This window comes from Xyrauchen texanus, chromosome 24 (assembly GCF_025860055.1).
Source record: "Xyrauchen texanus isolate HMW12.3.18 chromosome 24, RBS_HiC_50CHRs, whole genome shotgun sequence".
Classification (NCBI taxonomy): domain Eukaryota; kingdom Metazoa; phylum Chordata; class Actinopteri; order Cypriniformes; family Catostomidae; genus Xyrauchen; species Xyrauchen texanus.
The window spans coordinates 11,036,683-11,050,556 of record NC_068299.1 but is presented as its reverse complement, the minus strand read 5'-3'; the positions used below and the strand labels follow the sequence as shown (position 1 = coordinate 11,050,556).

The following is a 13,874-nucleotide window of genomic DNA, read 5'->3' as shown; positions in this document are numbered from 1 at the left end:
TTTATTTCTCCATAAACACCATTTATGATGTTATAATGACTAGTACTTCTATAACGATTTTACACAAGACAATGAATTGCTTTGTGTTTTATTGTAAAACGAATTGATTTGTGCTTGGCAAACAGAAGCTTGAATGCAAAATTAATGCAATTCATCCTCCAGAGATAGTTCACCCAAAAAATTGAAATAATAATAATTGTTGTTCAAAACCCACATGACTTTCCTCCATGGAACACAAAAGAAAATGTTAGGCAGAACGTTTGCCTCAGTCACCGCTCTTTTCCATATAATGAAAGTGAAGTGAAAGCAGTCTGCCTAAAATCTCGTGTGTTCCAGAGATTAATTAGTTATCTATTTTTGGGACAACACAAGGGTGAGTATGATGACAGAATTTTCATTATGGTTGAAAATTACCATTTCTGAAATGTAAATGTACAGGTGGAGCAACAACCAAAATTATGGTTAATGCAACTCAATTATAATCATCCTTTTAAACTTCTTGTAAAAGAGCAACCCTTCACCAACATTTTGTTGTTGTACAACAGGTACAAGTGTGAAGAAGTCACCCAGTTTTAGGGGTTACATTAAAGGTTTATCACAAATTCTGAAAATAACAATGATACCGAATTTCCAAAGACCAGTTTATTTTCACTTTCCAGTGCATAAAAATATTGCATTTTCCTTTGCAATTTGTAATTTCATGAATTGTTTCTTCAGAACTAACTCACCTCTTTTAGAAACAATATAATTAACCATCTCCAGCAGCACAGTAGTAAATGGCAAGCATTGAATTACCTGAAGTTAGCAGAAATAATGCATGGTTAAAACAGTTGAACTCATCTATTGACTGACTCTCCCAAGTGAATCTTTTGAAACCAAGGCCTGGAAACGAATTACACCAAAATATGAAGTTGAAAAAATATTCTTCAACAGGTTTGAGATTTGTTAATAAAACATTGAGCATTCAGTCCTAGCTGCATTTCCAGCTTTAAAAGGGGTTCATCAAATCTCCACCCTGTTTTGGTCTTCAATCAAAATAAAGTGCAGTCAGTGACGGCGTTGTCATTGTTCTTAAATGCAGCTCTGAGGTTCAGCATGTCTATTTTCATAATCTGTTGAGCTAGACATTATCAGAACATCTTCCTCCAGTTCTCCAAACTATTGTCCATTCCTCCATCACAGTACCAATGATGTAGTACTAGCTAGGGAGAGAAAGAAGTCCATTCTCATCTGCAGTGTCCAGGACCTTGCAGATTACTGGAGACTCAACCTATAGCAGAATATTAAATATAAGAATAAATTAGTATTAACGTCAAAACACAATGTACTTCTGAAGGATCTCATCAATGCCATTCTCTTCACCTCTCACCCTAAGAATATATTTACAGGTCTGAGGTTCCAGCATGTATACTGTAACAGTATGAGGCAACTCTGATTCCATACACCTAAGACAGAACAGATAGGTGTTAGTGAGTTTATTCACAGATAAAGCCAGAAAATGTCATTGCATCAAGAATAATTGGTAACATACTTTAGCTTGACTATAACCTGTCTCGGTGTTCCTGTTAGGTCACATACGTCTCCATTGCCATAGAAGTGAGAGACAACTCTGTTGAGGTATCACCATGGCAACATATTAAATGAGACATATTACTAAAATCTTTAACATTTATTTAAAATTTCAGCTTTTATGTGAGAGAAATATCATACATCACATTCGCTCCATCTTTCAAAAAAGATCGCACCACATTCTTCTTGGCCCAGTTCAAATGATCCTCCCGATTCCAGCTGCCCACTACCACAATGTTCTTTCCTTGCTCTTTATCCTTGAACCAAATTCACAATATTGAATTTACGGCCTCTCAAAATCCAATGCTTTACGCTAGACTGAAATTTGCTATATATTCTAAATTATTCAATGCTTTAACAACTCATTTTCGAGTTTATTTTACCTCATGATACTGGTGGATGTGCTTTCCATAACAGAATTCATATTTCCACCATCCAACACCCTAGAAAAACACAAATGTATTGAGCCACGAATCCTATTAAAAAGAGAAGTCTGTCAAATACAGAGGCCCTAAAAAGTACTTGGACATTTAAATGTAGTTAATAGTTCACAAAAAAAAAATCAGCTTTCTGTTCTTGGCTGAGATGCAGTTCTGCTCACTACAATTGCACAATGGGGTTATAAGTGTTTCCGTAGCCTTTCTGTCAGCTCGAACCAGTCTGGCCATTCTCTGTTGACGTCTCTCATCAACAAGGCATTTCCGTCCATAGAACTACCGCACACTGGATGTTTTTGGCACCATTCTCTATACACTCTAGAGACTGTTGTATGTGAAAATCCCAGGGGTTCAGCAGATACAGAAATAATCAAATCAGCCCATCTGGCACCAAAAATCATGGAGATCATATTTTTTCCCCCATTCTGATGGTCGATGTTAACATTAACTTAAGCTCCAGACCTGTATCTGAATGATTTTATGCATTGCAGTTCTGACACATGATTGGCTGATTAGATATTTCCATGAATAAGTACAATAGGTGCACCCAGGGCTGGACTGGGAAGCGAAATGGGGGGGGGTGTTTGGTGATCCAAAAGTTGGTGAGTGGGGGGGGGTATGAATTTCTGCATATCGCGGCAGCGTTCTGTGGTCCGTTCTGCATAACGCACGGCTCATTTGAGCTTATCGCGGCCAACCCACCGGCCCACTCAGTTCTCCTGATGGCCAGACCGCCGCTGATCGGCCCCAAAGTTCGTCGGCCCACCAGGAAAATGCCCGGTATGCCAGATTACCAGTCCAGCCCTGGGTGTACCTAATAAAGTGGTCGTCTACAATGACTTTTTAGTGGAATGTAATCACAACTGATTTTCACTTTACCTATAGACATAATCCACAATTATTTTTTTAGCATTTAAAACCAAGCAAACATATTTTTGTGAAATATTATGTTTGAAACATGTGATTGTGCTCATTTTCTTTTCAATAAAGACCACTTGGTTTAATATTTTATCTAATGAAATGATACTAATGGATTTTTAAGTGTGGCTTAAATGTCCAAACACATGTTGAGGCCACTGTACAGAAGACAAATCTATCCATCCTCACCCCATGCAGACAGTATGAGCCACTCAGGAACTCCTTGATCAGCTGTTCATCAGTTAGACGAGAGATATGGGTGATGCCGACAGTGACCTGAGATTGCCCGCCTACTATCAGGGGCTTATGGGTGGAGGTAAAGGCCTCCTCCTTCACTGGAGATGTGTCCTCCTTAGAGAGAGACAGAGGGAAACAATCAATTTTAGATGTTTTGAATAATGTGGAATGTTCTCTTTATTCTGATCATTTCAGAGGATTCCCTTATGTCCTCCAATGAAGATCAAAGAATCAACTTTAAAGGTGCACACGACATTCACTTTTTGAATATGTCATTTTGCACTCACACTGACACCTAGGGGCGTGGATGCAGAATCATTCGAACACAATAGTTTTCAGCTAAAGATGGCATTGTAGAAATTCACTATTCACAGTAAGCCATGATGAATTCAATCCACGAGTGAAAGTGTCTAATGACAAGGTGGTTACTGAGATTAAGCGAGTAGTATTCATGCAGGTTATATTGCAGCCCCCATGAGGAGACCCTCTCAGTGTAGAATAAAACAGCTTTTATAAGGTTACTGATGTGACTCGAGTCTTCATCTCATGTGAGAAGTCATGATTTTATACATATGTTCCAAAATTACTATGCATTTCACAAGGAGCAAAACTTTTAATGAGGAAAAACTGACTGAGTGCACCTTTAACTATTCATAGTAGCACAGTTATCCATTACAGCCCCCTTTTATCCAAGCAATATATTACTATCCCACACAAAGGGACAGTATAAATGTAGAGGATAAAGGGCATGTCTTTCTCACCCTAGATCCTCTCACCTCCCTCTCGCTGCTTGAGCTGAATGGTTGTTTAAGCAGCTCTTCCTGCTTACGGTCCAGCTGGGAGAGACTCTGCGGTCTGAGAGGAGAGCCACCCAGAGCCTGGCAAAAGATGTCATTGACTGGTGAAGACTTGAACCTGAGGAGATGTGGGCTGGGTTATAAAACAGAGGTCTATGCTTTAAAATGCCACATAATTGTAGCATAATTATGGACCTTTATGTCAGGAGTTTGCCTATGATGCCCTAAAATGCTACTTATGTAGGCAGCTCACTAGATTTTGAAAAAGAGACTTTGACTATATTCATAAAGAGACAGATGACCCAAAAATGGCAAATTAATTAATAGAATCCTCAACATTCTGTCACACATAATGTAAACCTTTGTGTTCCAAAATCCTCTTGTTATTGATTATAAAAACATTTATCTACATATTTGTTTTGCTCAAAACCTTGATTGAGTTGGATGTACATGTGTGTATACCTGTATTTCGGGTGAGGACAGAGTAGGGGTGTGAGCACCACCACCTCATACTGACAGGTGAGGACCTCAGCAATAGTGAGGATCTCGTGTTTTGCCTCCGGGTGACAGACATAAAGCACTGTGGTGGAGCGAGGCTGATTCTCTCTCAGAGTGCATTCAGTCCCATGTCCCATCTCTACAGGATAGTATGGCGTCAGCCGACCCTCTATATTCTTAGTTGGCACCTAGGGACCAACAAAGATGAGCGAGTATCAAAAAAACCCTCATGTTTCTACACATCTAACTCACTTTTATCTACATATCTAACACTCACAAACCTCTGTGTTGGTGTCTGATCCTTCTGTTTCATAGTCCTTTGCATTTTCTGATTCTGGAAGTCATATGGATTTAGAACAACATGAGAATTTTCAATATTTCCATTTCAAACTATCCCTTGCAAGTATATAAAAATGCCCAACCTGCACCATAATTGTTTTTCATGGTTCCCAGATAGTATTTGTGAGTGCTGATCTTCTGAGGGAATGACAGTGACAAATAATCAGGTAGGATCAAACATGTCCATTAGCAGCATACATCATGAACAGTAACTCTACCTGCCCCGTCTCCTTGTCCTCATGGTACTGTCGAATATACTTCCCGTGGCATACCTCATATGTCCAATATGACTCAATCTACAATGCAATGAGAAGACAGTTGTGAGGAAATGTAAACTTAATTTCTTTTGTGGTGCATTATTAATCTTATGTCAGAATACTGATTTTGTTTGACTGATATGCAACATTTTATTTGGAGTAAAAAAAATAACAGATATCCAGAAACTGAAACTCACCCTGTAGGAGCAGCTGCTCTGTTTGAATAACGGTTCCAGCAGCATGGCTGGGCTCGGCCCGCTGTACTCTCTCATATCATCCTTCCAAAGAAACAGAGATTAAATTAGTAACATGAAACGTAACTAAATTATACACTGAAACACTCAAGAATAACCATAATGATACCTCCTGGGTGCTGGATAAAGATGGCAATAAGCACTTGTACTTCTCTTTTTCTGCAGTTGTCATGATAACATAATCATCTTCTTTGTAAAGGGCCCCTGACAATGGCTATGAAAAAAAGGAATATTTTTTACAAAAAAAGACAAATTTACTTTCTGCGCACAGGATCAAAGAAATAAACCTGAAAGTGAAGCTCTACCTGGCATTCACAGTGAGGTCCAAAACTCTAAGACCACTGGTGAAAATACTTTTCAGTTTTTCTTCTGATATAATACATTTACTTCAGTAAACAGTACATTATCCGGCTCAGCATAACAATCAAAGTGAAAAGGAAAAATTTGAAATTAAGATTTTGTTTTGTTATTTTATAGCCATTTGCTTTATAGCACACTCAAGCTGACATGGATTCCTCAAATCTTAATAGGTAACCTAGAAATACTGTAGAATCTTCATTCTACTTTTCTTTGTGGTGTGTGTGTTTGTGTGTGTGTGTGTGAGCGTGTATTTATCACTTTGTGGGGACCAAATGTCCCCATAAGGATAGTAAAACCCGAACTTTTTGACCTTGTGGGGACATTTTGTCGGTCCCCATGAGGAAAACAGCTTATAAATCATACTAAATTATGTTTTTTGAAAATGTAAAAATGCAGAAAGTTTTCTGTGAGGGTTAGGTTTAGGGGTAGGGTTAGGTTTAGGGGATAGAATATAAAGTTTGTACAGTATAAAAACCATTACGTCTATGGAAAGTCCCCATAAAACATGGAAACACAACATATGTGTGCGCGTGTGCGTGTGCGTGCGTGCGTGCGTGCGTGCGTGCGTGCGTGCGTGTGTGTGTGTGTGTGTGTGTGTGTATTAGGGCTGTCAATTTAACGCGTTAATTAATTGCGATTAATTTCCTGGTGATCTTTTGGACACTGAATACACATTACACTAACGCTCCACATTCCACTCAGAGATTGCCCATGCTTGGACAATAAATATAAAACTTGATATATAAACTCTTTATATAAACTCTATAAAACAGATGCAGCTGTTCTGAAGCAACCTATAAACAAGTAGCAAATGTTAAGTTGCATTTACATCTGCCATATGGTTGTATTAGATGCTTAAACTCACCAGGCTGAAGTCTGCCCCAACCCAGTTAATTCTGAAGGGAATTTCATCAGAAAACACAGGTGACCCTTCACGGTTTGCAGAAATTCCGACCCAAATCATCACCCAAAGGCACCGCAAAAACACCCGCATCACCCGTACTCGGCCTCCAAAACCGCTATCGGGTCATTAGAAAAGATGACTAAAAACACGGTTTGTGGAGGTGATCAGTGAGTCCCGATGGCCAGCTGACTCCTGCTACCATGACAGGAGTACAAACAGGAAGTTTATCAGGAACTTGCCGTCTTACTACGTCTATTTCCGGCATTAGGCGGAAATCCTCATCAGCCAATAGCTAGTGATTGGAGAAACGAAGTTTCCCCAAACTTCAATAGCTTCGGTAAATTATATTTTTTTCAAATTGAATGTACTTTATTAGCATGATTGTGTTTACATACAATATTGCCAAAGCATTGATACAAAAATATGATGACAAGACACAAATAATAATAAAACAGCAACAAATAACAATAAAAACAGAAATATATAATACAGTAGATTCACTGTTTCGAAACGCCGCACGCTGAGGACATCTGCTGGTCACAGCCGTGTAACTGCAATGAGAAGATTCAAGTCAGCTGCAATGACTCAATGCATTAAATTCCATTAACTGCCCTGTTTTTATCATTTATTTGGTTGTCTACAATATCCTGGAATAAACGGATCTGAATATTTGCAGAATAGAATGACCTTCTTATATACGTTTTTTAAGATTACCGTTTAAAAAAAAAAATCAAACAATATAAGAAATGTTTTATTCCAAAACAACACTTTGTTTTGTATAAACTTTTTTTTTAATCATTTGAGGTTACAGCGAGGCACTTACCTGGAATATTCCTTTAATTTGTGTTCTGCAGAAGAAAGAATCTGGAATGACATGAGGGTGAGTAAATTATGAGAGAATTTAAATTTTGTGGTGAACTATCGCTTTAACATGAACTAACAATGAGCAGTTCTTTGACAGCTTTTTGGTTGATGTTAATTTTACCATATACTAATACATTTCAAATCAAAAGTTATTCATGTTAACATTAGTTAATGCAAGGTGCGTTCAGCAATTATTCATGGCTGATCATGGCTGACTGTGAATACAAAATTTCTACAATAGCATCTGAAACTGAAAACGATTGATGTTAAATGATGCTGCATCCAAGCCACTAGGTATCAAAATCCAAGATGACAAAAAGACAAAATAAGTTCCTGTGTGCACCTTTTTTTTTTTTTTTTTTTTGCAGATGCAAGATCAACTGCCGATTGGGTTATTCAATTTATAGCCGATAGATTTGCTAAGTGGCCACCAGTGTCAAACTAGTATTTCTCACCTTACTGAAAGCAGAATATTGAGTGAAGCAACAAAATCCCATCACAGCCAGTCAGAACATATTGATGTTTTGAGGCCCCCATGAAATCAAATTAGTAGTTTTGTGGCTTTTAAACCATGTCTTCTAGCTTTGAGGCCATTCATATGCTATTGTACTCTTAAAAGTTGACAAAATTCACTTTAGGCAGATATACACATTAAGACATCTTTTTAACAAGCTTTATCACGTCACACCTTTTGAGGACACTATTAGAGTTAGTGGGATAAAGTCAGAGAATTGTTCATTTGTGCCATGAAGCTAGATTAAGAAATATGAAAATAATAAAATAATACAACCTGAAATAATAGTTTCCAGTTTAAAAACAACAGTATTGCATAGCACACAATGAGAGTAACAAACAAACAGGAAGTTGAGATATTGTCTTAGTGTCTATTTATTTACACACAGTATATTTTCAATGGATAATACTAGAAAGATGCACATTTTTGGACTACTACACATTAATGAATATGTAAATACATTTTTCATTACAAAAATCCATCAGTTAATTCAGTTGTATCTCCTTGTTCTGTGTTTGCTCAGAAATGGTGTCACTGTTAGAATGGTGATCTGGAACAGAATACACACTTTAAACAGATCCGGAAATCTATCTTCTCTATGGCAAAGAAAACACCATTGTTGATCTCAGTCATAACTTTGAGATCGATTTTATGTGCGGTTGGACCGTCTGTGACAGATTTGGTGTTTTAGGGGTAAGACTCAATAAGTAGATATGTAGTATGCTGGGATAAAGAATGCTGATGTAGTAAAACATAATTCTTTTTTTTTTATATGAACTGTCAATATTTCCAAAAACAAATTAAAACATTGTCTGGATGTAATGATATACCGTCACAGTTGTTTTTGTTTTTAATTTCAGAGCTCAAATGTGTTGGCAAAGAAAGTTTCTTATGTTCCTGTGATTGGCTGGATGTGGTAATTCCAGGAAATCGTCTTATGCAAAAGGAAGTGGGAAGAGGATTGAAAGACAGTAGTGCAGAGCCATCGCAACCTTTGGGATTACCCGGAAACCTTTTGGGCATCCATTTGAGAAAGTATGTTGTATTCTGACAATAAGATTTTACTAAATCTTATATTTCCCTCTTTTTATTTTCAACACCACCAAATTAAACACGAAAATGAAAACTCTGTAAGTAACTGTAGTTATTTACTCATCCTCAGGTTGTTCCGAACAGATATGCTTGTCTTATTTCTGTGGAACACAAAAGCAGAATTTTTGAAAAATCTTCATGCAGCACTTGGTAAATACAATGACAGTTCATAGTCTATCAAGCTCCAAAAAAAAGCATCATAAAATATTAAATAAGGCATGTCCCTTATTTTCCAAGTCTTGTGAAGTTATCTGATAGCTTTGTGTGAGAACCAGGCTGAAATTAATGTTGTTAATCTTCCCCTCTGCTGCAGCTCTCAAAGTACCATCTTCTACCTCGGACCAAAGGTTTTTGCGTCACAGTCCAGAAACTCGAGAAGGAGAATGGGTGAGAGCTACTTGGCCTTTAAGCAATGAGGAATCCATAGCAGCAGTGCTTTTATTGATCTTCCAATGATTTTGTTAAATGAAGGCAAATCCCTCAGTTGACATCTCAGACATTCAATACATTTAACAAGTAAAGATTGAATCTTGCTGACATATATAACCTATAAGGACTTTGCTTGCTGAGTTTGAGTATGAATGTTGATGAAAGGAGTTTTAACAATCAGTATCCAGTACTCACAAATGCCTGGAAAAGTTATGGAAATTCATGGTCATAAAGGATGGAAACCTGTCTAGTGCCAGTATACATCAAATGTCTTTGAACAATGTTTTGAAATTCTATTCACACTCTGTCCATGTCCTTTTGCCCCTGGTAATGTTGTCAAACTTTTACTTTTTTTTAAACTTCTGATAAGTAATATTTTCTTGCCATTTCTCACAGGACAGGTTGGTTCTCTGGCCCCATTAGGAGCCCCTTGCGGTGGCCTTGATCCCTGCTGAACTGGCTCTTCTGGGTCTGTGTGCTGGTCTACCCTCTCTGCATGCTACTGCTGCGGTCATGGTCACAGTCACCTTCATCTCTACATTTGTATTCGGTCTAGCAGGTACTTGGGGAAAAGACAGGTGTATTGGTGGTACTAATTTAAGCTGGTATAACAAAAAAGCAAAATAAAGAAATATATATTCAATTTAAACATTTAAAGGTTTGGTTCACCCAAAAAATGAAAATACGGTCATCATTTACTCACTCTCATGTTGTTCAGAGCCTAAATTACTTTCTTCTGTGAAACACAAAAACAGACTCCGTTTCCACTCACTTTCATTGCATGGGGAAAAGCAGTGTAAACATTTTTCACAAGTAAATCATAACAAAATGAGGGTGAGTAAATGATGACAGAATGTATATGTTTGGGTGAACTATTCCTTTATGATTGGGTCATGGACACATAGGTTAACTTTTAGTCAGTAATCTTTTTTGGCAAACAATCTAAGAAATAATGTATTGCTCTTATTTTTCTTCAACCTGATTCCTCAAAATATTACAATATAAACAGAGGTCAATTGTGCTATAGCAGTAAGTACATCAACCACTTTTATCTGGATTTAATGCATGTTGCTCAATTCATACATGCATGGATAAATGGCACATATGTATGCATTTTTATTGTCTCCTGCATCTAAATTGCTCTTAAATGTCACATCATGTGAGAAAAACAGGTTTAAAAATTAATGTCAGAATCAAAAGTATTAAGGCATCTCAACGCCATTCATCCGCGCGCATTATTGATGCTCACACGCGCCATAGATTAAAGCCACTCGAGGAAAAAGCAAGAACTCGTTTTGCGCACAGTAGTTCATTGCCGCACGAGGAAACGGGAAGATCTCGCACGCGAGGAGATGCCTGACAGCACGCGCAAGACATTCTCTCAAAGTCTCCCGCTCTATCTAATCTTATCTGCTACTTTTGCTCGCTCAAACAGTGACTCATATGCAGCGGGTCCGTTGGTGAAGCCACGTCTAAAGATGAAGTTGAGCTTGTTATGAATCTTCTTATAACAGGCATCCAATCACAACAGACTTCCGGAAATGGGCAACATATCTGGCATTCATTTAGAAGGTAATCAATTTAATGTTAGTCAGTTTGCTGATGACATTACTCTTTAAAAAAAAAATGAACAGCAAATACCCCTAGCACTTCAGTTTATTAAGATTTTCTCAAAAGCTTCATTTCTCAAAATGTGAGATATTGGCCATCCATAATCATCCTAATTGAACATTGTATAATATCCCAGTTAAAACAACGTTAAATATTTAGCTATCTGGATATCTAAGTCGGTGGATAATTTAGAAAAATGTAAATTAATTATGAATACTTGGCTCTGGCACGCGAGGGTTTAAACCTCTTAAGATCCTTGCCATTTTTGGGGATTTCCGCCTGGATTTGGCCTACCCAAATTAAAAAGCTTCCCATTCCCACATACTTTGGCCTAAATACACAGTTTTGGTGTCATTTTACAGGAAACCCTTTGAAGTTGCATAAAACACTGCTAAAAATTAAAAAAAATTAAATATATGTTGTCTGAACAGTAATAACCCTCCTAAAAAAAGAGGCGCTTTTTGATTTTTTTTTATATAAATTCATTTTTGAAAGTGTATAAACTCAAGCCCTGTAAACCCTAGCAGCAAGCAGACAGTTTTGGCTGTTTCCACTAGATGTCAGCAAATACCTGAAAAAGGAATTATTATTTAATATCTATTTCAATTTATTTGAAGGGAGGAATATTACCTTTTTTTGGTGTACTTTCCGCCTACCCAAATCTAAAGTCTCCCCATACCCATATACAGTGCTATAAATGCAAAATCCCAGTGTAATTTTACAGAAAACCCTTTGTCATTACATAAAACACTGTTGAAAGTGGTAAATACGCGTCTTTGTGTTTTGCGCACGTAACCTACCTAGTGATCACTTCACAGTCAGGATGCAATATCACAGCCCCTGATTGGTCTATTTGATCTTGAGAGACATTGCCGGAAAGCTGAGGGTCTAAGCTTTACGGCAATATATGCTTTATCCGGATCGGATGTTTACATATTTTCCTGGATTGTTGAATATCATATAACATTACTTTGTGGTGTTTCTGCACTCGCGTGACATATCGAGGGATTACTTGGGCACAAAACCACAGAAAACACTGAAAAACGGCTCATTTTGCAGAGAATAACCTAAGGTAAAGGATTATGTAGCATTTGTGGCTAACTGTGCTGTCTAGTACGAGTAGCACGGCAAATATTCAATAATTTCACTTGTATGTTTACAAATGTTGATTGTATACTTCATGATTCATTCGAAGTGTATTAGATATGTGATTATACCTCAATAAAAAGACTTATTGGAACTTCTTACTGGCAATGAGAGCTTTCAATTGATACATGGTTTGTACATGTGCGTCATATTTGAGCGATATGAGAAATATGCGTATTCAAAAACGCACATAATTATGACATGACACGGGTGGAACTATGTAATTTATTGTAAATAAGTTACTTAGTGTAAAACAAATGCCAAAGTGATGCATATCTCAAGAAAGTAGACATTCTAAGCTTTCAAATGGTACCAGATATGAGCTCATAACTCCTCCGCATACATTTAAAATTGGAAGTACATTATTACTGACGTAATTTTAAATCCCGGATCCGGGATCGTGGATTTTAAATGCGCGCGGATTAATGGCGTTGAAATGCCTTCATACAAAGGTTTCATCTAAACACATTGCACACCAATGCGGTAAAAACTACTAATATTTTCCTTCACGATTCAGTTATACTAAATGCAGTAATCATATACTCAATATTCTGTTGAAATTAAGTTTTAATTTTAGCTTGTTTAATCTCCTTTGTTTAATACAATGTTTCCACATCTTTTGACCAATTTGCAAAATTTTTCCAGTTGTTCGACACTACTGTTTTTGTAATAATTTTATAGAGACCGTACTCAAAACAGAAACCCCATTAAATATTTTAGAGCTTATTAAATATTTTAGAGCCAAGTATAATTAGAAACATCGGTCTCAATTTAAAATAAAGCTTTACAGTATGTTAACAGCATCATTTATTAATCTTAAAAAAATAATTTCTATGTAAACTAATGCATTAAAAATTGCATGTTATGTTAATGCATTATGAACTAACAATGAACAATAGTATATTTATAAGCAAACATTAACCATAATTAATAAATGCTGTATTAAACCATGATTCCTAATGCATTAACATACATAAGCTTTGAAAAGTATTACTGAAAAATATACATTTCACCATAGAAATTGCATGACTTTTCTTATGATTTTGCTAATTTCTGTGACTTTGCCAGACCTGGAAATCACAAGTTTAATTAGCTATTTCCAGGTTCATCATGCCCATGTGAACCCTGTTAACATTGTCAATTATCTAACAATGAATAATGTAATATACATCATTGCTTGTAGCCCTTGTTTCATGCATGCCAATATGACTGGCCGTTGCACAGTGGAACCGACAAATCTTTGCCTTCATTTTCAGCATCAGTTGGTATCTGCTGGATGACCGGACAGACTGAGATTGACAATGGTTGGAACTATGGGAACAAAGAGTTGCAGATGAACAACAAATGAGGAAGAACTGTCACCAAGGCAACAAAATCATGCCGAAATAAGGGCACTTTCACAACAGAGGAATTGGCAATTGCCAAGCAAATCAGCCCTTATGAGTGAAATTTGAGGAACAAATCAGTAATAAGGAACACTGAAAATAGACCCAGCCCTGTGTACCTAGAGAGAAAAAGCCATTTGAATCAGGGTCATTTTGAATCTGAGAGCAACCTCTGACACACTTGTGACTCACCATTTGTCCATGAATGTTTGTTATTGTTTTTTTAGAGACGTGGAGGCCATTTAAAAAAAAATTGTGTTTAT

General features: G+C 37.0%; 1 protein-coding gene across 3 annotated transcripts; it reads right to left on the bottom strand.

Annotated features, from left to right (window-relative positions):
- Positions 1-432: 432 nt before the first annotated feature.
- On the bottom strand, positions 433-6,793 carry LOC127617985 (endoplasmic reticulum lectin 1-like). 3 transcript variants are annotated; one of them, XM_052090187.1, is made up of 14 exons: positions 6,532-6,793; positions 5,416-5,520; positions 5,250-5,330; positions 5,014-5,091; positions 4,879-4,933; positions 4,738-4,790; positions 4,421-4,644; positions 3,923-4,076; positions 3,114-3,275; positions 1,953-2,012; positions 1,711-1,826; positions 1,532-1,609; positions 1,363-1,445; positions 433-1,270 (listed from the first exon to the last, which is right to left on the bottom strand). In XM_052090187.1, exons 1-14 carry the CDS (start codon positions 6,658-6,660, stop codon positions 1,266-1,268), a joined length of 1,383 nt encoding a protein of 460 aa, XP_051946147.1. In that variant the 5' UTR covers positions 6,661-6,793; the 3' UTR covers positions 433-1,265. The 3 variants fall into 3 exon arrangements, with proteins under 3 accessions (XP_051946147.1, XP_051946146.1, XP_051946144.1); XM_052090186.1 differs by having other exon boundaries at positions 434-1,270; positions 1,370-1,445; positions 3,938-4,076; XM_052090184.1 differs by having other exon boundaries at positions 437-1,270; positions 1,370-1,445.
- Between the last annotated feature and the right edge of the window lie 7,081 nt (positions 6,794-13,874).

Coding starts and splice junctions, on each gene's coding strand:
- LOC127617985 (XM_052090184.1), bottom strand. CDS start 6,660: ATGCGGGTGTTTTTGCGGTGCCTTTGGGTGATGATTTGGGTCGGAATT. Junction 5,331..5,415: donor CTTTATCCAGCACCCAGGAG/GTATCATTATGG, acceptor TTTCTTTGGAAG/GATGATATGAGAGAGTACAG. Junction 4,934..5,013: donor AGGACAAGGAGACGGGGCAG/GTAGAGTTACTG, acceptor TCATTCCCTCAG/AAGATCAGCACTCACAAATA.